This window comes from Macaca thibetana, chromosome 2 (genome assembly GCF_024542745.1).
Source record: "Macaca thibetana thibetana isolate TM-01 chromosome 2, ASM2454274v1, whole genome shotgun sequence".
Lineage (NCBI taxonomy): Eukaryota > Metazoa > Chordata > Mammalia > Primates > Cercopithecidae > Macaca > Macaca thibetana.
In genome coordinates, this window is record NC_065579.1 from 10980369 (window position 1) to 11005722 (window position 25354).

General features: G+C 43.4%; 1 protein-coding gene across 2 annotated transcripts in view; it reads left to right on the forward strand.

Annotated features, from left to right (window-relative positions):
- Positions 1-531: 531 nt before the first annotated feature.
- MASP1 (MBL associated serine protease 1) overlaps positions 532-25354 on the forward strand; it is a 74964-nt gene continuing 50141 nt past the window's right edge. For both annotated transcript variants that reach the window (XM_050776477.1, XM_050776489.1), the window contains exons 1-2: positions 532-635; positions 6112-6343. In XM_050776477.1, coding sequence (XP_050632434.1) covers positions 631-635; positions 6112-6343 — 237 coding nt within the window. In that variant the 5' untranslated portion in view covers positions 532-630. The remainder of the gene's footprint in view (positions 636-6111; positions 6344-25354) is intronic.

Consider the following 25354-nt stretch of genomic DNA (forward strand, 5'->3'; position numbering starts at 1 on the left):
GAAACCTGTAGTTATTTGCAGACAGAGGCTCTGGGATTTAGACCTTTTTTATCTTCTAGTGTGGGTGCTAGCATTGCCTTCTTAGTTGGTTGTTTCTATTTAATTGCTTTACTTTCACGGGTGTCCTGAAGAAAGGCAGAAAATTATAGTCATCTGGCAAAAAAAAAAAAACTAAAGAGAAATTAGACTTTGTCCCCTTTCACTCTCATTCTCCACACACACACACACACACACACACACACACACGGAGTGATACAAATACCTGCTTGAGCCCCTCAGTTATTTTCTCTCAAGGGCTGAAGTCGGTCACACGGGATAAAGGAGGGAACGGAAGGAGCAGATCTTTTCGGGAAGAAGACACGTTTTGTTGTCAGGTTCCTGGGAGTGCAAGAGCAAGTCAAAGCAGAGAGAGAGGAGAGAGGAAAAGCCAGAGGGAGAGAGGGGGAGAGGGGATCTGTTGCAGGCAGGGGAAGGCGTGACCTGAATGGAGAATGCCAGCCAATTCCAGAGACACACAGGGACCTCAGAACAAAGATAAGGCATCGCGGACACCACACCGGGCACGAGCTCACAGGCAAGTCAAGCTGGGAGGACCAAGGCCGGGCAGCCGGGAGCACCCAAGGCAGGAAAATGAGGTACGTGCCAGGGGAGGAGAGGGCACAGTTCCCTTTTGGGGACCCGCTGTCAAATAGCAGGGAGGGTCTGACCTTGCCACTGGACAGACTCACCTGTGTGTCCTGCCTGTGGTAGAGAGGGGGGTTCTCAGCAATTCTTGGGGCTCTGAGAAGGGAGCTGTGGGTGGGCTAGGTGCCTTCCCCAGGACTCCGGGAGACCTAAAACTTGAAACGGGAGACTGTGTAAATCCTGCTTCGGGCGCTGCTGAAGCTCGGATTTCTCCCACTGCCTGCGCAGGGTGCTGCCTGCTGGCGAATGTGACTCTTCTCCTGCTCACCCACAAGGCTGATTTTTCCGTGTTCCTCCTCTGGAAAGAGCATTGCTTTCTCTCTTCCAACACTTTGTGAGTTAGATATGTGTTTGTGTGTTTATTCGTTCTGACCAGAAAAGAAACCAGCTTCCCATAGCTTGACTCTGTGGTTTCTTCAACCTTTACAAGTTTGCCAGTTAAACCTCAATTTAGAAAACTAAAAATCTGTCCCCATTTTACAGTTCCCTACAAATTTTCCGCATTTCTCATTGAAATCAGAGGCAGCTGGTGGCATGAATCAGGCTATGAAGTACACCAAATGGCTCTTAAAGAGATATCACCCTTAAAAAAATAAATAAATAAAGGATTTTAGAGTTCTGAAATCGAGAACTTCACATTCTAATTGGTTTTAAACTCTTTAACCTTTCTTATTCCTCATTATACTTGACACTCCTTACCAGACCTTTCATACAAGTTTTTTCCCGCAAGTCTGAAAACCCAGCCACCCTAGTTATTTTTATTACTTACGTGTTAATGCTGTTAAACACACACACACACACACACACACACACACACATACACACACAATGCTCTGCAGATGTGCAAAGTCCCTAAATACCTCTTTTACTATAATTTTCTTTTCAGTTGGGAAAGTGTTTTTATTTGTTTCTCTTCTGCAAAGTAACCTAGCAACTTTTCTGGGTCTGAGACCAATGAGAGGCTTCAGACTCTGTTAACTCTTTGAACTCCAATTACCTGTGGTTCAGAGAGATAACCAGGTCTTTAAAAAGTTAGTGCAATAATTCTGTTCTTTTTAAATCCATTGTAATTTTAAACCTGCCATTAAACATCATTTTTCTTTCTCCAAAAAAAAAAAAAAGGAATTTATGTCAATCTATGTTGAATGATCATCTCATTTATCTGTCAGTGATCTGGTCTGAATCCCACCCTACCATTCAGTGCCCCAGCCCATATCAAACTACTTGGCTAAGAGATAGTTCTGTATCATTGCATATGCTCATCTCTAAACTTGGAGCAACCTTCTTCTTTATTTTCCACCTAGAAGACCTGATTGTTCAAGCTGGCACAAATATCTCTCTCTCTCCTGACCACCATCTTCCAGAGTGAGCAACCCCTCCTTTGTCCTTTGTTCTGTCTCTGTCCCTTAAAGCTGCATCTCTTATTGTCCTTGTAGTATGTCCTTGTTTAAATGTCCACCTCCCCTTACAAATCTCAGTGCTCCTTAAGTTACATGATCTATGTCTTCGTGTTTGTATGGCCAGCACCTAACATAATGTCTATTTCCTACTAGCCATTCAGTACCTATTTGTTGAATTGAATTCAATTTTTGAATAGCCAAGCAACTACGAGAAAAGCGCTCCACTAGAAAAGTCTCCAGCAGGTCTTGTCTCACATGGATACAGTGTTTCAGTGTTTGCAGAGCACTTTCAAGAGCACTGTCTCATCTGGTTTTCAGATTCCGGATGAAGTAAGGATTTATGGATAAGTGGTGGGTATAAACGCAGTGAAGCAACTTGCCCAGACCACACTGATGATCATGAAAAGGTGTAAATTCAAATTTAGGTCTTCGAGCTCCAAGTTCAGGATTTTTTCTACTATATTCCACTAGACTTTCAGCCAAGCATATTATTCTAAACTGATGGCTCGTAATTCTGACTGTACATTAGAACAATCTGTGGTGCCTTAGAACATGCCAGTGCTCAGGCCTCACCCCAGACCAATTAAACCAGAATCTCCTGGGGAGACACTTTGGCATTAATATTTTTAAATTTTTCACATAAAGCCATGGATTTTTAAATTATTTTTCACAGAATTAATTGCTTTGGCCAGATGCCTGGGCATGATATGGGCACGGACCCAGCTTCTTCTGTGAGCTCTTATTATTCCCTTCTTCTGTTGAAGTTATTCACCATATGGTATTGAGCATGATGTGACATCTCTTGGGGTCTCCTTTTCATCATCTGTCAAATTAGGGTGCTCTGTAAGGGATCCATGCAGTCCCTTCCAACTCTTCAGTTCAAAAATGGAGTCTTGGTGTGGTGTGGGTTGAAACAAGGGGCGTGTACGGAGAGTGTATGGAAAAGAGAGCAAGCGTCATTCATGCCACGATCAAGATATATGCAGGCATTTTTACAGAGTCCTGCTAGCCTGTTCCTACAGTGGGACCTATAAAATCTCAGCTCTGTATATTACTTTTGACATTTCAGCAATGTAGCTAAACTTTTTGATTAGCCGGAGGATAGATAGCAGGTGTCAGAAACTATACAGCCGGTGCCTGGTATATAAGAAGCCAAAAACATTCAGAGAGTGTGACGAGGAATGAAAGCTGCCACTTATATTCTTCAATTTACAGCCCCTAACGCGAGCAGGCAAACATATGCTCAAGCCCATTACATGAAGGGAGATATTTGTTTCATATGTTTGAAACCGTTTTGAGATGCAAACAAAGTAGAAGGGAACGCTTCCTGGGCCTTCCTCCCACGCTGACCAGTTGCCTACCACACATGGCACCGGGTTTCTGGGCTAGACAGGGCTCTCTGCTGCCAGTCCTTGACAGAACTGGCCTCAGGAGGTTCAGTGTCTCCTCAATGTGGTCTGGAAAAAGCAGACATGGAGGAAGTTGACCTTTCAGCCTTGCATAATTTGGGTGTCAATATTATAGGGAAGTCCGGTTTAGGAACCAAAGCTCATTCCTGACTCTTGCTTTTCGGGAAGTAGCGCGATGGAATAATCATAACTAATGTTTGGTTAGGGCTAGACAGTTAACAAAATACTTCCCCATCCTCCTTTACTCTGATAGCAGTGCTGTGGGAAGTCATTATTATTACCACTTAATGGATGAGGAAACAAGACCTCCCATGACCTCCTAAAATGGACAGGACAAATAAAGTCAAAGCTGGAGCTGAATCTAGCTCTTCTGACCCAGGGCCAGTGCTCTCCCCTCCTCAGGAGGCCTGAACTCCAGCCCTGTTAACATTGGTTCATTTCCTCACTTGAAAATGGGATGCTTGGGCCCTGCCAACTGGTTTTTTGACTCAGCTTTCCAACTAATTCGCAGGTTAACTTGGACATATGCCTTCCCTTCCTTCTGCCTCTGAGGCCCTCCTTCCACAGATTGGTTTAAGAAAATATTGACATTGGCTATGGGATTAAGATATTTTGTTTTCTTCATAGAATGTCACATATTGCTACTGTAGGGACCTTGAAAAAAATTAAATAAATTTACTTTCTTTTTCTTGAAAGAATAGTACATGGTCCTTCTTGACAAATGTAAACATTTTATATGCATAAAAATAGAAATACTTATATTCCCATTTCAGAGATAACTACTGTTAATACCTTGGTGTATATCCTTTCAGACTTTTTGTACTTACCTATTTACACGTTATATAAATATTAACGTGACACCTGATTACCAAATATATCACTGTTAATCTGAAGATGCTGGTATGGTTTCCCAGCATTGACTTTTTAGGCTATCTAAGACTCAGGCCCCACTTTCATGGATTCATTCATTTATAATCTGTTATAAATCAGACTCTATACTAGGACCTTTATATGCATCATCTTTCATGCTCATAGGAGCCTTATGAATTAGATATTATAATCTCCATTTTATATCGGAGGAAACTGGGGCTCAGGGAGACTTGTTGCCCAAGTTTTCACAGTCAGTAAGTGGAAGAATTGGGACTTAAATCCAAGTACATTTCACTCCAGAGGGTGTGACTAAAGTAGTGCAATGTAGTGCAATAATAGAGAAATGTGCAGGGTGCCGTGGCTTGTGGAGGAGTGAAAGGATACTCCATAGCTGGGAAGCTCTGAGCTGGATGGTGGAGGACAAGCAAGACGGTGGAGGATAAGTAGGTGAGGAGTGAACAGGGCACATGCAATGAGGCTGGAATGGAAGGGCATGGCATGGCCCCAGAATAACTGGGGGATCACAGGGCTGGCTACTGAGATGAGATGGGAAGGACAGATCAGCCAGATCAAAAGTGCCTCAACAGCCATCCCAGAAGCAGACACTTTACCCAGCAGACACAGTAGAACAGCATGGTCACCTCTGTTTTAAAAAATCAGCTTTGGCAGAAGACTGTTGGTGGTTGGGTCGGGGATATCTGTTAGGATGCTACAGCAATAAGTTGTATAAGAAAATGTAAACTATGTAATTAACTGGAGAGGAGGAGAGACGGATTTCCAAAACATAGGAAGCAGAATAAGTAGGACGTGGTAACTATTGACTCTGGGGTAAATGAAAAGATGAACGGTTAAAGTTCAGGCCAGGGAACTAGTTGATGGTAATACCATGAACAGAAATCAGAAACAAGAGCAGGAAATGATAAGGAGAGGAGTGATGAGGCAGCTTCAGCACCACTAAGTTCAAGGTCACCAGACCTCACAGGGGAATCAGTCTGTTTGACAGAGGCCTGGTGTAGTGAATACTGACTGACCAGGAGGGCTTTGACCAGCCTTGGTCATTCTGCCTCGTTATTGCGTCAGCCATGGTGATGTGCTCTGTAAGTTTTATTGAATTTTCCTTGCCTCTTTTGCAACTCTTTATTAGTCCATTATCTCTGATTCCTACAGGAATAAGTTGTAGGTTTTCAATCCTTTTACTAAGAGGAAGAAAACTTGCTTTGCTTATTCCTTCTTTATTAAAGATTTTGCATACTTTGACTGAGTTTGTGGTGAAATACCATTTCAACGTGTTAAATCTGTTTAAGGTACTACAGATTCCATCAATGCATTTAAGCCTCATCCCAGTATTACCATGTTATTATCATTTACTTTTTAGAAAAGAGAATCGAGAGTTTATGATTCTTAAATTAAGCCAAGCTGAAGAAATATCAACTTTTACCTAATTATGAAAGTTACATTTTCGACAGTAAAATGGAAGTGTCAGACTCCCAAATGTGATACTTTCTAGGAGTTTAAATTTAACACTATTATCAGAGCTTTGAATGAGCAAAACCAGAAGAAATGTTAGAAATTATCTAGTTACCATTTTCCCATAATACAGACCGAGGAGGAAGGTCAGAAGGGGAAAGGTAATTACAGCACGCCAGAGAGAGAGACATGCTGAGATCTTGTTCTCCTGGCTGTGATTGAGATGAATGGCGGGGGCCTGTGTTTATAAATGTAAGTAGACCTACATTCATGTCTTTCAGGTGGCTGCTTCTCTATCATGCTCTGTGCTTCTCCCTGTCAAAGGCTTCAGCCCACACCGTGGAGCTGAACGATATGTTTGGCCAGATCCAGTCGCCTGGTTATCCAGACTCCTATCCCAGTGATTCGGAGGTGACTTGGAATATCACTGTCCCAGACGGGTTTCGGATCAAGCTTTACTTCATGCATTTCAACTTGGAATCCTCCTACCTTTGTGAATATGACTATGTGAAGGTGAGACTCCTGATGTCCCCTAACTGGGCCTGGCTCTCTGCTGGGATTTAGACAAGGCAGTATGAAACTAGACCCTTCCAGGGTGGCATATAGTGAGAGAGACACACAACATCACTATGGTAGGAATTCATGTCAAGGTGGAAAGTTAAGTGCAAGCTGATGGGTAGAACTAGAAAGGTCCATGAAGGAAACTGAAGCTGATGGAGTATGACTCAGCCCAACACAACATCCCTTCTTTCTTCCTGTTCTCAAAGCCTTTAATGATTCTACCAGTCTCTGTTCCAAGGTCACCTTTAATTCAGTGAGCAGAAAAGGGCAGAGACCTCGGAGTAAGCGGTAATCATGGAAACAGAACCATAATTATGCCCAAAGTTGAGGCATTACAAAGCAGTGTCCAATTTCCCAAATAATGATCAAGTATATGGGAAGTGCAGAGTATACAGTGGTAAAGAGTCGGAGATGAAGTAGGAAGGGTGCGTGGAGGGGACATTCTTAAGGGCCTTGAATGTCATGCCAAGGAGTTTGCATTTTATCAGCAAAAAGCATGGGTAGGGAGGAGAGGGTCACTATCAGAAGTAGATGTAAAAAGTAAATATGGGGGAAGAGCAGGACCGCATCAAAACAATATACCCTGGAATTTAGAGAACCCCCCACAAAAAAAAATTTCCATGGGTGAGAAGCTGTTCTTCTTTTAAAGTGCGGCTGAAAAAGGTCAGAATATTTCTAAGGGATCAAGTCTATTGCAATTATATCTAGTTAAAAAAGATGTGGAGACCTAAGAACCTACCTTCTAAGCTCTCTCCAGCTTCCTGGAAGAGGTTCTCATCAAACAACGCTAGAGCATTTAGACATTTTTAGTATTATTGTACACTCATTATTCCATAACCAGTAATTCAACATGAATTAACCTTGTATTAATCAGAATATTTAGTCAACAACAGAGAAGTGAGTTCACAAGGTGCTTTTATAATGATCTCATTCAAACTTTAAAACAATTTTGAGACAGGAGCTATGATCCCATTTCACACGTAAAGAAATAAATCCAGGAAGGTTAAGCAACTCACCCAAGGTTGTACATCTGGTAAGTGACGGATTAAGCTCTCAAACCCATGCCTTGTGTTTTTGAAACACATGCTCTTTTGTCTACACCAAACAACTCCCAAGCTATTCTCCACTGAGCCTAGGATACAGCAGGGGCATATAAAGGCACTGTGCTTCCACTTATTTTATATGTAGAGTGTTGTCATTGTATATGTTGGGTCTGCTTGCAATGTCCCATTTACAATAGGTCTCTGCATCTAAAAATTTTCCAAAATTGGTGTTCCATGGTAGGGATTTTTAACCTCAGCACTACTGATATTTTGAACCAGGTGATTTGCTGAGAAAAGCTGTCTTGAGCATTGTGGGATTTTTAGCAGCACCCCTAGCTTCTATCCTAACTAGGTGCCAGTAGCAGCACCCCCCTCCCAACCAGTTATGGCAATCATAAATGTGTCCAGATATTGTTAAATGTCCCAGAACCACTGCTGTATGGGATGATGCCTCTTAGAATGCCCTGTGCTAGGGACAGTGGAAATATTAGGACACAAAAGATCTGGTCCCTTAGAAAGAAAGGTGAGCCTTGAAAATAGCCATTGCACAAGATAGAAAACAGTGATAGCAATAAAAGACTAACTGATAAAGAATGACAAAAGGTGGAACTGGTTGCTCTAAGAGACAATGTAGATTGGTAATCTAGATGCAATTTCTATAAATTCATTAAAAATAGAACTAATTTCTCAGGGTCACAAGGATCAACCAAGAGGTCTTCACTGAGGCTATGAGTATGTATCATCCTAAACTGAACTTTCTGATGAAAAGGTTAGTTATGCCTTTCAGGATAAAAGGGTTAACCAGAGTTAAACTCCAGGATAAGATAGATTATAGGTGTGGGTCTTCAGGCTAAGTGGAATTTCCCAGCCCATTCCCCCAACTAATGTTGGTCACAAAATCATGACATTCTTTAATATTTTGATTGGAGTGGTCTTAACTGGAAGAAAAATTATCAAACCTTGGTTTAATATGACAATAAGTTCCATGGATTTAGACAAGGCTTGATATGAACTTTCTAACTATATTTTTCTCCACTTTCAAATACGTTAACCATCTAGAAATTTTATCAGTGCCAATAGCTTTTATTGGTACCTGAGACTCAAGATCACAGAAATTATAGAATATTTTTCCTCAGTTGTAGCAATGACCTCTTCTCATAATTTGCCCCCTCTCCTCCTTAAGGTTTGACTCTTAACTTCATATTCATTGAGCAATTCTTTCTCTTAAGTTTGATTCTTTTTCAGACAGAAGACAAATTTAACCTTGTTAGATCTCCTTTATCAAGGTGATAAACACAGAAAAGAGGGTTTAGCTCTTTTCTTTGCTCCAAATAAGTGGAGCCTCCCAGGAAGGCAGATGAAGCAGCTGACATAAAGCAGCATTTTGTTAATGGGGAAAAACCGATGCTACTTTTCAAGAGCAATAATAAAATCTGAAGACCTCTTCTAACACTGAATTAAAGATACTGGAATAGACGTCTATCCAAAGCTTGGCTTTCTAGGCTACAGAATATTTTGGAAACTGGTTGATGGTTTCTATCTAGAGTGGTGAGACTCCTTCCTGAAACCACAAGTAGATGGACATGGGCCCTCTGGAAGAGGCAGTATGGTCCTGGGCTCTTACATGAAATTCAGAAAATTCCTTTTCTGGTCTCAGATCTGTCACTAACTCCCCAAATGACATGGAGTGGAGAAAAATATTATTTTACAGCATCCTCTCTGCTCCAAAATTAGACAGAAGACCTCTGGGCATAACAGAGAAGTAGTCTACTTGAGACAGCTTAGGGACTGAGCTGCCTACCTGAAGTGCCCTAAGGTCCTTGCATCTGTGAGTTGGGACATTTTTCCAGTTCCTTTGAAAGAAGAGAGTAACATGGTAGCGGCAGGAGGTGAGACAGATTTCTCCACTTGCGCTTGCACAGCTGACTGTCTTCCAGAAAGCCACCCAAATGTCAGCATTAGCCTCCTGCAGAGGTTCCAACAGCCGTGGGGCACCAGCAGGCCTCACCTCTGCAGGGCGCTGCGTGCTGGTTGGCTGACTACTGGTGCTCATGTGGAGACCACCCCGTGCCCCTGCCGACACACAACCAGTGAGTTGCCCTCCTAGAACTGAGAACTCACAGAATGTCAGGCTGCAGGGGCCCTCGGGGACGCATCTGATCTTAAGTTGTGGTTTTCAAATATGTTCTCCCCAGTACACATTTTCTTTTTTTTTTTTTTCTTTCAAGACAGAGTCTTGCTCTGTTGCCAGGCTGGAGTGCAGTGGCGCGATCTCGGCTCACTGCAACCTCCACCTCCCGGGTTCAAGAGATTCCCCTGTCTCAGCCTCCTGAGCAGCTGGGACTACAGGCACATGCCACCATGTCCGGCTAATTTTTTGTGTTTTAGTAGAGACGGGGTTTCACCATGTTGGCCAGGATGGTCTCCACCTCCTGACCTCATGATCCTCCCACTTCGGCCTCCCAAAGTGGGATTACAGAGATGTGAGCCACCACACCCAGCCCACATTTTCTTCTTGAAAATCTTCAGTTAGGCCTAACATAGAGAAGAGACAGAAGTGAGCTGCTCTAGCTGTAGGTGGCCCTGCTTGCTCATCCTCCTTGGTTACCCTGAAGCACCTTGAGGGATTGTGACTTGAATCTTGCTGCTCTGGTCACGTTCCTATTGGACAGAGAGGAGGTCAGAGTTCAGAGAGAGGGTGAGCATTCTGCCTCTGAAATCCCAGACCCAGAAGTCTTCCACACTTAGTTGAAACCCACTGACTTTTTCTAATTGCCTGGCCAATGCTAGCCCCTATCATATATGCTTTTTCTGGCCATAAATGGAAGAGAAACTCTTCCCTTTCCGTCTAAATAAAAGCGCAAATACGCCACGTGGCCCCCGGGTAAATCCATATCCCTCTCCAAAATTCTGTTTTTTCCTCTGTTCAGTGAGAGGGTGGAGTGAGATGATCCCCATGGTCCTTTCAATTCTGGAATTATAATCCCAATCTTCCTCGCCAGAACTTCTAAGACGACCCCATCAAACCCTCCTTATCATAGTCAGGATAACACCAGAAAACAGAAATCTTATGTTTACAGCAGCTGCGTCTCAATGTTGCATAGCTGCAAGCACTCCAGTAGGAGCCTGCAGCCTGTTGGGGATGCCTTGGTGGTATGTCATCACAGAACTTGTAAACATATCATGCCAACACTGTCCTTTACAAAGCAACTTAAAATAACACTGACTTGCCTTTGGCAGGATAAAATTCCCTGTTTTAAGGCATTTTTGCTCTATGACTAAATTCTCCTCCCAGGCCTATATAGGAGTGGGTTTAAGAAACCTTCCAACTCACAGGAACATTTTCCAGCCAGCCCAACCCCACAAACTGCCCTTCCCACCCAGGCCCATCAGGGCAATGATGATGGAACTGCTGATACTGCTCATCAGTAGCCTGTAGAAGAGCAGGACCCCCAAGTCTGTGGTCCGGATGCTCACATTTATGAAAATCCCTCTCCTGCCTGATTTCCCACAGTTCTTGGTCTTCAAGACTCATGCACATCTGCACAGCAGCATCTGCTTCCTGGAAATGTTGCTGCAATGTTTAGATTCCTGTAGTGCACGGATGAGGCATACGAATCCAGGCTGGTTAATGCTGCAGGCAAGAGGCAAAGCACAGATGCTGGTCAGAGTCAGGCAGCCTGGGTCCTGGGTGTCATTCTATACTAACTAACCTTGGGCAGATGACTACACCTAGAAGGAACTCTGTTTCCTCCTCTGTCAAATACAAAGGGTAAAACCAGATGGTCTCTAAGGTCTACTTTGCCTTGATACTCTGTGCATCTAAGACCTTAGAAATCATGATCCAACCCCATGATCATCATGTCCAAAGCCCAGGGAAGGGCAATTCATTGGCCAACATCACGCTTGTATCAGAATTTACATCTTAAGATTCTCAGTCTTTTCTTCTAGTTATTTAACAGAGTTATTTAACAGATTAAAAAATAGCGAAGTCCCATCTTATGAATGACTAGGTTTTTATGTTGTAATATAAGACAAATATTGTCTATAGTCAAACTTACCATTAAAAAAATCCCTTAAATATTGTAAAGCATTATCTTTTAGATGTCCAGAAAAGAATTTTTTTTCCAGAAAAGCAAGAAATTAAAGTTTCTTTGGTTGAGCACCAGAGGTGCTTACAAAGAAACTGTGAAGCCATGGTTATGGAGAGAGTTTAGATAGTTAGAAACCAGAACCACCAAGAGAACAGCAGATTACACATTCCAATTTCAAGTTCATTTCATGGCATCTATTCACTGTAAAAGGAAGCATAAATTACCTGCATTTGGATACTCTCTTTTTTTCTCTTTATGTCACCATGTGTAATATTTCAATAGCATCTGTGGCATGTTTATGTAATGCAATGCCACTGTTTTCCTTTTAACCCTATATCCTCGATGTATTTGATATTTCTTCCCGCCTTTCCACCGTTAGTTCCTTAGTTCCAATTCTTATTCCTCTCAACTAGTCTATTGTAATAGCCTTCTATATGTCTACCAGATGTCAGCCTCTCCCCATCTAGCCTACCTTCTATGAGTATCCAGAAGGATCTTCATCGAACATAGCTTTGATTATGCTACTCTAAAAATCTTTCAATGCCTCCCCATTGTCTATGGAATGAAGCACAGTAATCCTATTGAAAATCTACCATAAACTTGAGACTATGCCAAAGACTGGGTGTGCAAAGATCAGTAAAAAGAATTCTTCACAGTAAAATGAACTGTAAAGACCTCAAGGAATTCAGAGTTCCATAGAATGTGATGAAATAAGTGCATAATAAAGCCAGACAAAGTAACACAAGGGGTATCAGTCAGTATATACATTTGGGAGTGGTCATTTCTAGATGGCCAGGGAGAGCTTTGGAAATACTTGATGTCTGAGATTAGTCTTGAGGGGTAAATAATAATTTGGCAGTACAGTTCCCTAAGTAGGATTTCTTAGCAGAGCTACCATCAAAGCAGGGAGGTTGAAGAGGATGGGAATGATGCAAAACTGAGAATAATCAGAGTTGGCATGCTTTGGGGAGAGGTAAAACCCAGAAAGATTATCTGAGGGTGAACTGAGAAATGTTTGGTAAATTTGGGTTTAAGCATGTGCTCCCAAAATCGCAAAAAAGTGGTCAAAGGTTGAATTAATTTCACCAATGAATTTTGTTAGCCAGCCTAATACTAATTTATACTATGATTTGGGGCCGGGGTGGGGAGTAAAAAAAGAAGAAGAAAGAATTACGACAACATAAAATTTCCAATCTCACACAACAGTCTACATTTCCAAATTATCTTGGAATATTAGAAAATCTGGCAAATCTTGCAGCTTCCTGCCTTCCAACAGCCAGCCAGCGCCAGGAAGAGGTGGCCCTGTGGGTAGAGTCCCCACCATTCCCCATAACTCCCCCATACTAATGCTTTCTGGCCTCTTCGTGGCACCATTGCTTCTTTTACAGTAAAGAAAGTGACACATTTTTCCCCAGTGTCTCTATCAAAAATAGGAAAGTTGAAAGTTCCTGAGAAAGACATGTGTTTCAGGAAAAATCTCTTTGCAGAGTGAAGAATATCCCTCTGTATTTAACATGCAAAGTGTGTATTTCTGTCTAAAGAATTCATAGCAGCTTGTTTCACTCATGTTTTCTGCCTGGCATCTTTTAGCATTTGAGTCTAGGACCTCCAATTAGAAGCTGTGATGTCACGGAGGGAGGGGGCAGTGAGGTTCGGGGATGTGACACAATCATGGGTATGCTTGAGCAAGGTTAATCTGGAGCTACATAAGGGGCATCAAGGACTGGTAAAGTGAAAAGAAACTGGAGCCGCTGAATGAGGCCATTTAGGTGGCTGTGCTAAATAGATTGGATATGACTATGTGGAGCGTAGTATACTTCAAGAAAGCCCACAGGCTTCTTGGACAGCTATGGAAGAGCAGGTAGGATGTGCAGAGGTAAACCCCACAGGAACTGGCTGCATATGGGAGAGGAAAAAGGAGGAATCAGATGCTTTAAGCTCTAGTTAGGACAACTTATTGGCTACTAACCCAGAAATTGAGATCAGGAACGTGAAGATGCGTAGATTTGGAAAGATATAGAGTGCACTGAAGTGCATTGAGTTTTGAATACAGCTGAAAATGCTGGTCTAAAGTTTGAGACAGAGCTTAAAGAGTTGTAAGAATGGGTGTGGGAAGAGCACAGAGACAGTGATGGAGAGAGGATTAACACATTGAGGATTAAATTCTGTTTCTGCCACCATCTGAGTGAGGAATCTTGGTGAAGCTCCTTGATCTCCCTCAGCACTGGTTTTGTCATCATTTGAAAGAAAGAGTTCCTAATGAATACAATGTCTTCCTCACAGGTTGTGGGAGGATTTGAGTGACAGAAGGGTCTGAGAGGAATCAGTACTGCAAGCGCAGTTGTGCTCAGCAGTTGGGAGCTCAAACTTTGGAGTCATTCAGACCCATGGTCAAGTCTTGCCTCCACTTCTTACGGGAGCGTTTGCTTAACCTTGCCAAGATTTTCTTCTCCACCTGTAAAATGGAGATAATAATGATGTTTATTTCATAGGCTTACTGTGAATGCCAAATGAAGTAAATGCTTCAATGGCATATGTCTAACACATCTCTAATTAGCTCATAAGTACATTATAGTGGTAATGAAGGCAATGGGATGAGTAATAAAAGTGTCTGCCTGGGCCGGGCGCGGTGGCTCAAGCCTGTAATCCCAGCACTTTGGGAGGCCGAGACGGGCTGATCATGAGGTCAGGAGATCAAGACCATCCTGGCTAACACGGTGAAACCCCGTCTCTACTAAAAATACAAAAAAACTAGCCGGGCGAGGTGGCGGGTGCCTGTAGTCCCAGCTACTCGAGAGGCTAAGGCAGGAGAATGGCGTGAACCCGGGAGGTGGAGCTTGCGGTGAGCTGAGATCCGGCCACTGCACTCCAGCCTGGGGGACAGAGAGACTCCGTCTCAAAAAAAAAAAAGTGTCTGCCTGGTATCATCAGATGCTCAATGAATGTCACTTTTCTCATCAACTCTGACCCTACCACTGATTAGCTGTGTATGGCCTTGCTAATGTTACTCAGTTTTTTCTGGCAATTTGTAAAAAAGTGCTTCCAAAACACTATTCAAAAGCTGGGGGTTATTTCTCCTTTGTATTTACTGTGTAGAAACACAAATTTTACAGCAGTTTTTAATCTATTCATTCATTTGATTCTTATGGAATAGGAAGAGTAGGGATTATTGCACCGAATTTACTAAAAAGGAAACAGGTACAAGTGATTTTGCTCAAGTCTCTGCAAGGAAAGCCAGGTTTGACTCCCTGCTCTTCTAACTCCCCGAGTCATGGTTCTGTCTGTCTATGGAGGCTTCCTCAGAATAGGCTTTATTGTGGAAGGGGCCCTGTTATGTTTCCTGGCCATGCATTATTCCTAAAACAAGGTTGTGGGAGAACCTTGTTCTCTCCTACTTGTCAAGATAATTTTATAAAATTTGGTAAAACAGAAGGTCCTTGAGGGGCCCTATATTGTCTAGATTATTTTAAATAACTTTCTCGTTTATCCTTTGAGAGAAAAAAGTGTTTTTTAAAAATAATAGAAAATGGAGTCTGAACTACAATGAATCGGCAAGTGCTTGTGTTATCTGCTTGTAGTGCGTAATTTCTAATGATGAGCTCAAGTTCATTCCCACTAGATTGCCAGCCCCATGAGTTCAGGGCCTATGTCTGTGTTTTCTCCAGTAGAAAGCACAGTCCTGGGCAGAACAGGAAAAGGCACATGTGGAAAGGGCTCTGGCCTAGAAAACAGCTGCTGACTCCTGCTGAGAGCTTGGGCAAGTCACGTCTTCATTCAAGGCCTCAGTTTCCCCATCTGCCTGATGAGGGAACTGGACCAGCTGGCCTCTCCAAACCTTTCCGGTTCTGATGGTCTGTGACTCCCAGTCCAATGCCCCTTCCCTCAGGCCACATTGGGTCAGTCTGCATCCTGCTGTGTAATTGAGAGGTAAGTCGCTCCCAAGGGGGACTCTTCTGACCCCTAAGCTCCTAATTTCTGTGCAATGCTCTGTGTTTACTTAGAACATGCCCTCGACCTTCCGGCTGAACTCACTTCACCTACTGCAGTAACTCTGCTCAGTCTCTGGGAGTGGACAGGAGGCCTTGGCCCCAGAAGGAAATGAGAAATGGGTAAACATTTCTCATGAATTTCAATTGTAGTCTCCAGTGGAATTCTCCCACTCCAGAGACACAGGGTCCCAAACAGCAATTCTAGCTGACTCAGAAGAATTAGAAAAGGAAAATGAGCTTGCATCAGGGAAGTGTGATGAAAGCTCATTTCATGCCGAAAGTGCAAACAGCACAGGCTACAGGGTGATGGAAAACAAAAGGAAGCGCCCAGTGCTGAGGCAGAGAATGTGGGTGAGTGTGAGCTGGGAATGTCCCAGGTGTGGGTGTACATGGGGTGCACATCTCTGTGCTTGAGTGTATTACATGCTGCTCTTCAAAACACCTTGGTGAAGAGCAGTGCCTGAATTTACTTTGATATGCTTATAAAGGGAAAAGTTAGGGAAGGAGAGGTGTTCATTTATTCAACAAATATTTATCTAGTGCCTACAATTTATTAGAGCTTAGGGTACAGTAGTAATTAGAACAGACAGAAATCTCTAAAGTGAGGCTTACATTGCACTGGGATACACAGACAGTAAACACTAAACGTAATACCTAACTAGATGATGTAGTAAGTAATAAGTTTACGGGCAAAGAAATAAAATAGAGCAGGGCTCTACATGAGTCGAGATGGGGGCTCTGATTTAAATATGGTGCTCATTGAGAGAGTGACATTTGAGGAAACACTTGAAGCAGGTAAGAAGGTTAGCCATGTGGCTTTCTTGGTGGGGGGGCTACCCTTGGGCCACTCCAACCAGAGGGAACATTCAGTGCCTCCAGGTGGAAAGTGCCTGTTGTGTTTGAAGAATAGCAAGGATGGCAGTGTGGCTGGAGGGCAGGAACATCAATGAAGACAGAGGTACAGAAGGACAGCGGGATGGGAGGCTGCAAAATAGGGTTCCTGCTAAATGCTGCCAGGCAATGGCAGGCTTCGCAAGCTGCTTTCATGCCCCAAATCTCATTTGACTTGACGTTCAGAGGATAGTATTAATGTCCACTTTTTACGTCTGTGAAAACTGCGGCCTGGAGACAGGGGTATGAGTGCTAACAACCAGATTGGGGGGTGGGGGCGGGGAATGGGGGAAAAGAGACGTGCAGTGGCTCATCATTCAACATTCAGATATCATAGACACAGAGAGCCCTCAGAGCATAGATCATAGAACAATCACATAATTAGGAAGTAATAAGTTTTCATAGAACTAATAGAATATATTTAATGGTAAGCTTGTGAAACTTAATGATGACTGGATTTCACAACAGGGGAGCAAAATCCCTGAAAAACTGACAGTTGGCTCCTAGAAACTGGTGAGAGCTGCTGGCTCCAGCACACCTACTGTCTGGGGAGGTTTAAGTGACCCCTGAGGTATGAGTGGCAGAGATGTGACAATTGGTCCTTCTTCCAGTGCTCTTGTAGGATTTCAGTGCAAAGATTTGAGGATGTAAGTTTAGTGTGGGCCAGGGCAAGGTCCTGGACAGTGTCACAGGAACACAGCGGCTCACAATCCTTGAAACTCTGCTGGAAGACACTTGCCCAAGGCGGCCCCTTCTGTCCACTCAGCACAAGCCTCATCACTGCCCTCACCGGCATCCTGGCTATGACACACCTGGAGACAGGCAGCTTCTGCCGCAGAAGAACACAACAACCCTTTGTGTTTCCCATCCTCGGGCTATTTTCCTGTCCTGAACTGTTTGGGGCCCAGCCTCCAAGTTGCAGAAGGGATTTGCATATGAATGAGCTCAGCTCTGGAGTTCCAGAAAGGGTGAGGTGGGGGAGTCTGAGCCATTCTCAGGCCAAAGAGAGTGTCAATCCTCCCTGGCTGTCCCTCCCAGACACAATTCCCAGACTCTTCCCTCCCACCCCACCCCCCAGCCCAGCTCCCTCTGAGACGGTGGGCACTGCTGGTTTCCCACCTGCGGGATGCCCGCTTCCCAGGCTCTTGGCAGGACCCCTCCCCTGCCAGCTCTTTCTTCTCCCTCTGCTCATGCTGCCCTTTTCTGACCAGAGCCCTCCCGAGAATGGGCAATGCTTCCTGGCAGCAGTGGGATTCTTGGACTCTTTGGGATTCCTGGACTCTTAGGACCTGCCAGCTGTTTCTCTGGACCCCACCAGCTGTTTCTCAGGCCCCCACATTCTTTATGGTGCCAAGCATTTGCATGTACACAATACCTGCTTAGGGGCTCACCCAGCTCTGTTAGGAGGTTTTCACCCTGATTGACAAATAAGGACACCGTCCTGGGAAGAGCAGTGCACCTGCGCCCGGTACTGGCTCTGCCATTGACTGACTTTAAATAAGTCTGTTTCTCCACGTAAGAAAGGACAGGTATAGACTTGAGGTCTTTTCATGATCTTTTCAGCTTTGACCTTTGCTCTGGCAGGTGGCTTATCAGCTGTGCGATTCCAATTATTGAGCCAAACCCGGTTGTCAGAACATCCGGATGTTGTCTCAGGTCTGCTACTTGTAGGTTGTGTGGACTTGGGGGAGTCCTGTCACCTCCCTGGACTCAGAACTGTCTCCCTGAAGTGCATTCACTACATGACTGCCATTAGGAGCAAATAAAATAGAGAAGGTAAATGTGCCCTGTCAACTGGAAAGTTCCACATAGAATGAGGAATTATTATCATCATCATTATTTTTATTACTTTTTTTTTTGATGGAGTCTCACTCTGTCACCCAGGCTGGAGTGCAATGGCGTGATCTCCGCTCACCGGAACGTCTGCCTCCCGGATTCAAGCAATTCTTGAGCCTCAGCCTCCCGAGTAGCTGGGATTACAGGCACCCGCCAGGACGCCAGGCTAATTTTTGTGTTTTTACTAGAGACAGGGTTTCACCATGTTGGCCAGGCTGGTCTTGAACTCCTGACCTCGTGATTCACCCATCTCGGCCTTCCAAAATGCAGGGATTACAGGCATGGGCCACGGTGCCTGGCCAATTATTATTACTCTTTTTTTTTTTTATGGTCGAAAGACTTGAGCCAGAACTGGAGCATTAACTTCCAGAACCTCTCATTTGGAGTCAACTTGAGCTTAGATCTGCCAGCTTAGTTATTTTTACTTTATGTGGCTTTCAAGAGCTTCTGAAGTGCAGCACACACATGCAAACACACATACCAGATGCCTCCTTCGTTTCTAGGCCCAGGTTTCTATCTGGTATCAGGTGCCTTTAACTTTCTTCTACTCAGATCCTTAACTGAAAGTAAAGCTACCTGGTGAAGTAGCAGGACTGGGCCATTAACCACTGGCCCAGTGGCTGGGAGTGATGGACTTTCCCTGAAGGTGAGCTCAGGAGTACCGAGCACTCACAATGAGCAGGAGTCAGCCCGGGGCTGTCAGTGAATCATTGGCCTACGATTCATGCATCTAGAAAAATCTTTTGAAGCACAACAAAGTAAAGAGAGAAATTCCTAGACTTAATGCTATCTTCTTGTGGACAGAAGCCTTCAGAGACCCCTCACTTTGCTCTGATCGCCTTTCATAACTTAAGAGTACCCTTTTGATGTCTCCCAGCCCCAGGACTGTTGGAAGGCTTTGCAAAGTGCAAAGAGCCAAGCAGCTAATAAACCACCTGCCAGAGGAGGAGGCTGGGCTGGGAGGTCTCTCTAGGTGCCCTTCCAGCTCTATCAGCTTGGGTTCTGAGTCCCCACAAAAGGGGAAACCACTGCTGATGGCTTCAGCAAGATTAGGAAAAGAGTGAAATGCAGAAAATAGAGGGTATCCAGGGACAATCTCAGCTTCTTAATGTTCTCCAAATGCATGAAGTGACCCATGGCAACTAGCTGGGAGCCAGAACGTGTCATCTTGGTTGGTGGATGGATCTCAGCAGTCCTGTTTTTCTCGTTGATGTACTGAGGGCTCAACATATCCCAGGCACTTCTCTGAGTGTTTTACGTACATCAACTCCCGTCCTATTTTCAATAGTTCTGTGATATAAATACTATTATTTTCACTATTTGACATATGAGAAGACCTGTATACAGAGAATATTAGCTTTCTATGACTTCTGTAACAATGATCACAAACTAGGTGGCTGTTTAAATGGTTAAGTTTCTTAACCACAGAAATTTGTTCTCACGCAGTTCTGGAGGTGAAAACCCTGAGATCGAGGTGTTGGCAGGACCATGCTCCCTCTGAGGGCTCCAGGGGAGAATTCTTCCTTGTCTATTCTAGCTTTCTAGAATAGGCAGTTGTAGGCGGGCAGTCTTTGGCACTCCTTGGCTAGTGGCAGCGTAACTCTAATCTCTGCCTCTATCTTCACATGGCTGTCTTCCCTCTGTGTGTGTCTCTGTGTCCAAACTTCCCTCTTCTTATGAGGATACCAGTCACTGGGTTAGGGTCCGCTCTAACCCTGTGTAGTGTCATCTTAACTTGATTACATCTGCAAAGACCTATTTCCATATAATGTCGCATGAAGAGAAACAGGGGTTAGAACTTCAACATGTATTCTAGGGGGACACAATTCACCCTATAGTACAGAGAATTTAAGTAATTTTTCCAACATCTAATCACTGGAGAAGATCATATAAAAATGAGGTACCCTAGTAAGTAAGGGGTTGCATCCTAAAGAAACAGAAAACCTAACAAATTGAAAACAATTCACAATTTGACTCAGTCTTGAGAAGTCAACAAAGGGCAGAGATGCTCTTATTGCAACCTTTCTTAAATATCTAAGATCTATCTTTCTTCTCTTTTTCTCTCTCTCTCCCTTTCCTTTCCTTTAGGTCTTCATGAACTCTGGACGAAGAAACTCTTCTGTCTCCCCTTAGCCATCTACTTACACCTACCTACTCACTCCTTGGACTTCACAGTCACAAAAACTGTCCCCTGACATGAGACCCTCCCTGCCATATACAGACATATGTGACTTTTAGGTATTCTGAGTTTCTTGATGTTTTCTCAGAATTTTACTTTTCACCTTATTGTTTATGAAGCAAAGATCTATTTTTCAACTCTGTTGAGACCCAAGGGCTAGAGAAATGAGAGGGGGTGACAGTGCTGAGGAGTACCCACGCCATGTTCTGTGATGAAGGGAAGACGAGGGGAGGAGGGTGATAGCAGATGCATGACCCTGCATTTCCAGGCTGGTTTAGTTGCTCCTCCTGTGTGCCCCACTTGTTTGTTGACTTGAATTAACCGATTTTATACCATGGGGTGAAAGATAGAGAGAAGCAGCTTTGAGCTCAAGTTTCTTTTTAAATGTAAAAAGAGAGGAAGAAGAAAAATTACCTATAGTTCCACTAACCATTGCTAAGAGTTACTTTAATTCCTTCTCCTTCTTATTTTCAATGCATACTTTCAACATAGGTATAATTATACCATATATACTATTTTTTCTGCTTTTTCACTTAGTATCGCCTCCTAAGAATATTTACATATTGCTACAAACTCTCCATGAATGTGATAATTAATGGCTGCCTTGTGTTTAGAAGTTAATACTAATTTAACTATTTCTCTAGAATGGGATATTTACAGTATTTCTAATATTCTATTATTATATGACTGCTATAAATATCTTTGTTTATAGAAGTTTTTTTTCCACATTTAGAATATTTTTCCCTAGGTTATATTCCCAGATATGGAGCCAAGAGATAACTTTCAAAGTCCAGGATAATCCAAATAGCCTGATCTATCTTGGAAGATGCTGAGTTTCTCATCCCTGCAGCTGATAGTGAAAAGGTGGTATGATATTCGCTAAGGGTGTGGTAAAAAGATAATAGGTTAGACTAGGTGACTTTTGAGGCCCCAGGAACGCATGAGATTGTGATTCTCCAAATTTCAGTTTACAAACATCAGCCTATTCTTTGTCCCAAATCACTTTCTTACTTGCTATAAAAGTTATCTATTGCTGTATGATAAAACACTCCAATAGTTAGTAGCTAAAACAACATCCATTTTGTTTGCTTATGATTCTGTGGTCAGGCGTTTGAGCTGGGCCCAATGAGATGGTCTTTTTGCTGGATTAGCCTGAGGTCATTCATGCAGCTACAGTTGTTCAGAGGCATGTCTGACGCTGGAAGGTCAAAGATGGCCTGAGTTGCTCATCTCGTGGCTAATGGTGAATGCCAGTGAATTGGTCCAGAGATTTTAATCAGATGGTTCATCTCTGCCCTCTGTGGCCACTGATTCTCCAGTAGGCCTCACAGGGCTTCTTCACACAGTTGCCTCAGGGCAGTATTCCACATATGTAAGTGTTAAAGAAAAAATTATTCCATTGTACTTGTTAAAGTGTGGTAAGGCAGACTTTATTCAGGACGAGGACAAAAAGTATAGGGACCACGACAATGGGATTTTGCAGTGAGGGAGAGAGATTGGGTTCAATTTTGAGTATAGCATGGGCAAGTGGGGATTTAAAGCCAGGGAGCAGGGTGGAGGTCAGCGGATGTTAAATTACTAAGAGGAAACATCAGGGGTAAGGGGGGTTCTAGCTAAAATGACCTAACAGGATTCTTGCTGATGACAGGCCAAGATGATCAGACAGCACCTGGGGGATGGTGGAGGATGAAGATCCCAATTCAATCTCTAGGGTGAAAAGATTTCAGGGATGGGGCATTCTTGCTACACTGATTCAGCAAATATTTTGCTAAAACTGAGTTTTACAAGGAAGTACACAGATGAGCCGAGGAGATGTTTCAGAAGTTGACTAAAGTTTGGCTAAGCAAAGAATCTTTGTTAATAGCTTGAGGCCTTAACAAAGGCCTAAACAAAGGCCTAAACAAAAGAACCTTGAGGCCTAAGTTTGGAAATAGTATACTGCTTTCAACGTGTTGTATACTTATTGTCAAAGCAAGTTAGGTCAATCAATGAGCGGTGAAGTTACATTGCAAAAATTGTCTGTGTGCAGAAATGGAAGAGATTATTGTGAATAATTTTTGCAAACAATATATTATAATCTATCCTAGGGACAAAACAATTCATGTTCTTTGCATATGCGAAATGCACGTTTGCCCCTTCTCTCAAAGTTTTATCCCATTAGCAGGTCAGGCTTGAACTCCAGGACCTCATGATCTAAATCAGGTCTAGAGTCAGATGACAAACAAAGATATAGCTCTTGAAGTATATCTCCTCTGGATTTAGAGATCTCTGAACCCAAAAGAAAAGTTATTTTCTCTCCACATGCTCAGTATCTCCTTGTCTTGGTGAGAGAAGAATAAGATAACCACAATAGAATTTCCATTGAAAAATGAAAAAAGTGGGAGGCTTATAGCAATTACTGCTCCATAGTATTTCTGAAATTTAGCCAGGCAAACGTTGCCGACTCCAGACACCAAGAATGTTCCTTGATTAGAGCCCACTTCTGCTTCCTGGGAGTGGTGAGAGTGGATCCCCAGTCCATTGCTCTCTGGGAGCGGTGAGAGTGGCTCTTGCCTCTGATCTTGACTCTGCCTCTGGCTTCTTAGCTTTGCCTTCTGAGACGTTCTTTCCTTTCTATAAGAAATGGCCCATGTTTGCAGCTGAGTAGTCTATTTGGCTCACTTCCTGTACATAGAAACCTGAAGCTCAGGAGCCTCTTTTCATTTTGAATTGCCACAATCATTTCTAGTCCAAGCTGATATAGCTCCCTTAAAATCTTTTTGGGTCTCCTATGTAGCAGAATATAGTTCACTCCACTAGATAAAAAACATATCCACAGTTCTTTTCAAAATAGACCTTCCTACTTTGAAGGGCATGTCATGATGCTACAGAACGATGTTCTTAAGATTCTCCTGGCTAACCCGGTGAAACCCCGTCTCTACTAAAAAATACAAAAAACTAGCCAGGCAAGGTGGCAGGCACCTGTAGTCCCAGCTACTTGGGAGGCTGAGGCAGGAGAATGGTGTGAACCCGGGAGGCGGAGCTTGCAGTGAGCTGCGATCCGGCCACTGCACTCCAGTCTGGGCGACAGAGCGAGACTCTGTCTCAAAAAAAAAAAAAAAGATTCTTAGGTGCCTTGTGGTCTGGCTGATAGGGAGTACTAGGTACTGCCTTAAATATTCTAGGTCTTGACAAATGATTCTTACAGCCACATCATTGATTTGACATTTACCCTGAAGCCATTTTTGGTTTTAAAATCTTTCTTTTTTTTTTTTTTTGAGACAGAGTCTTGCTCTGTTGCCCAGGCTGGAGTGCAATGGCATGATCTCAGCTCACTGCAACCTCCTCCTCCCAGGTTCAAGCAATTCTTCTGCCTCAGTCTCCTGAGTAGCTGGGACTACAGGCGCCTACCACTACACCCAGCTAATTTTTGTATTTTTAGTAGGGATGGGGCTTCGCCATGTTGGCCAGGCTGGTCTTGAACTCCTGACCTCGTGATCCACCCACCTCGGCCTCCCAAAGTACTGGGATTACAGGCGGGAGCCACTGCACCCAGCCTTAAAATCTTTCACTAGTGGATAGACTGTTTTCCAACCCAGCTAGTTCTGGGCGCTCTATGTTTCCTCTAAGTTCCGCTCACGTATTGGAGACTTGCTTCTTCCTGAAGTACATTGCCATACACAACTAGAAGAACATACTGACACTTTCAACATCCTGTCTAAAGATTTCCTTAGCCAGATATGCAAGTTTATTACATACAGTTTTCTTTTTCTTTCTTTCTTTCTTTTTTTTCTTAGACAGGGTCTCGCTCTGTTCTCTGTTGCCCAGGCTGGAGTGTAGTGGCATGATCATGGCTCACTGCATCTTCAACCTCCCAAGCTCAAACGATCCTCCCACCCCAACCTCCAGGGTAGCTGGGACTACAGGCACGTGCCACACCACCACACCTGGCTAATTTTTGTACTTTTTGTAGAGACAGGGTCTTGCTATGTTGCCTAGGCTGGTCTTGAACTCCTGGGCTCAAGTGATCCCCTCACCTAGGCCTCCCAAATTTCTGGGATTACAGGTGTGAGACACCACACCTGGCCCATTACATACACTTTTCTACCTTCTAAGTTGCCGCAGACAAGTTTTGCCAATTGATTCACCACTGCATTACTCAAGTGGTCTGTTTTATACTCCTATAGCAGTCTCTTCACTGTTTTTCTAGTATTTACTTGCTAGCCGATCCCAAAACTGAAGCCACATATTCTAGTTTTCTGTTACTGCAGCATTCTACTTCTGGTATCAATAACTATATCAGTCAGACTTCAATCAGGAAGGCAAAGTCTTTATGAGTAATATGAGATAATTAATATTTATGGGTATTAGAACTCATGTAATTATAGAAGGAGTTGGGCAAGTGAAAGTTGGGAATGGGGAGTTAGAGGATTACAGAAAAGGTTGTCACCAAGCAGTTCTTTTAAAGCCCTGGCATGGGTGGAAATACTTGCATCTGCAAGGGAATCTGATAAGTCAATTCAACCTAAGGGGCCAAAGTGCAATTATGAAGGGGAGGCTCATGGAAAGGGGTCTCTGAGAAGCTGTTGGCTATAAGCAGCTACCACCTCTGTGGTTTCACCTGAAAGCATCTGGTGATAGGCATGGGCCACAGTTGGTCATCAGAGCCAGCAGTTATAAAGAAGAGCTGGGTTCAGAGTAAAGGAATGTGAGAGCAAGTGAGGATGTATTGGACACATCTACACCTTTCTTTCTCTGTATGTGATTATAAAACAACCTTCAGTGAGTGATGACTATTGCCTTTCAAACTTGCACAAATTCCTCTTTTGGCCAACTCTAATGTGGAATTATACAGGGAAAGAAAGTCTGGGGAACATAACTCCCAGAGTAACTAAACTGGCAACAGGGTAATCCAGCATACTCCCTAAATGTCTGCCTAAATTAGGTCTGCA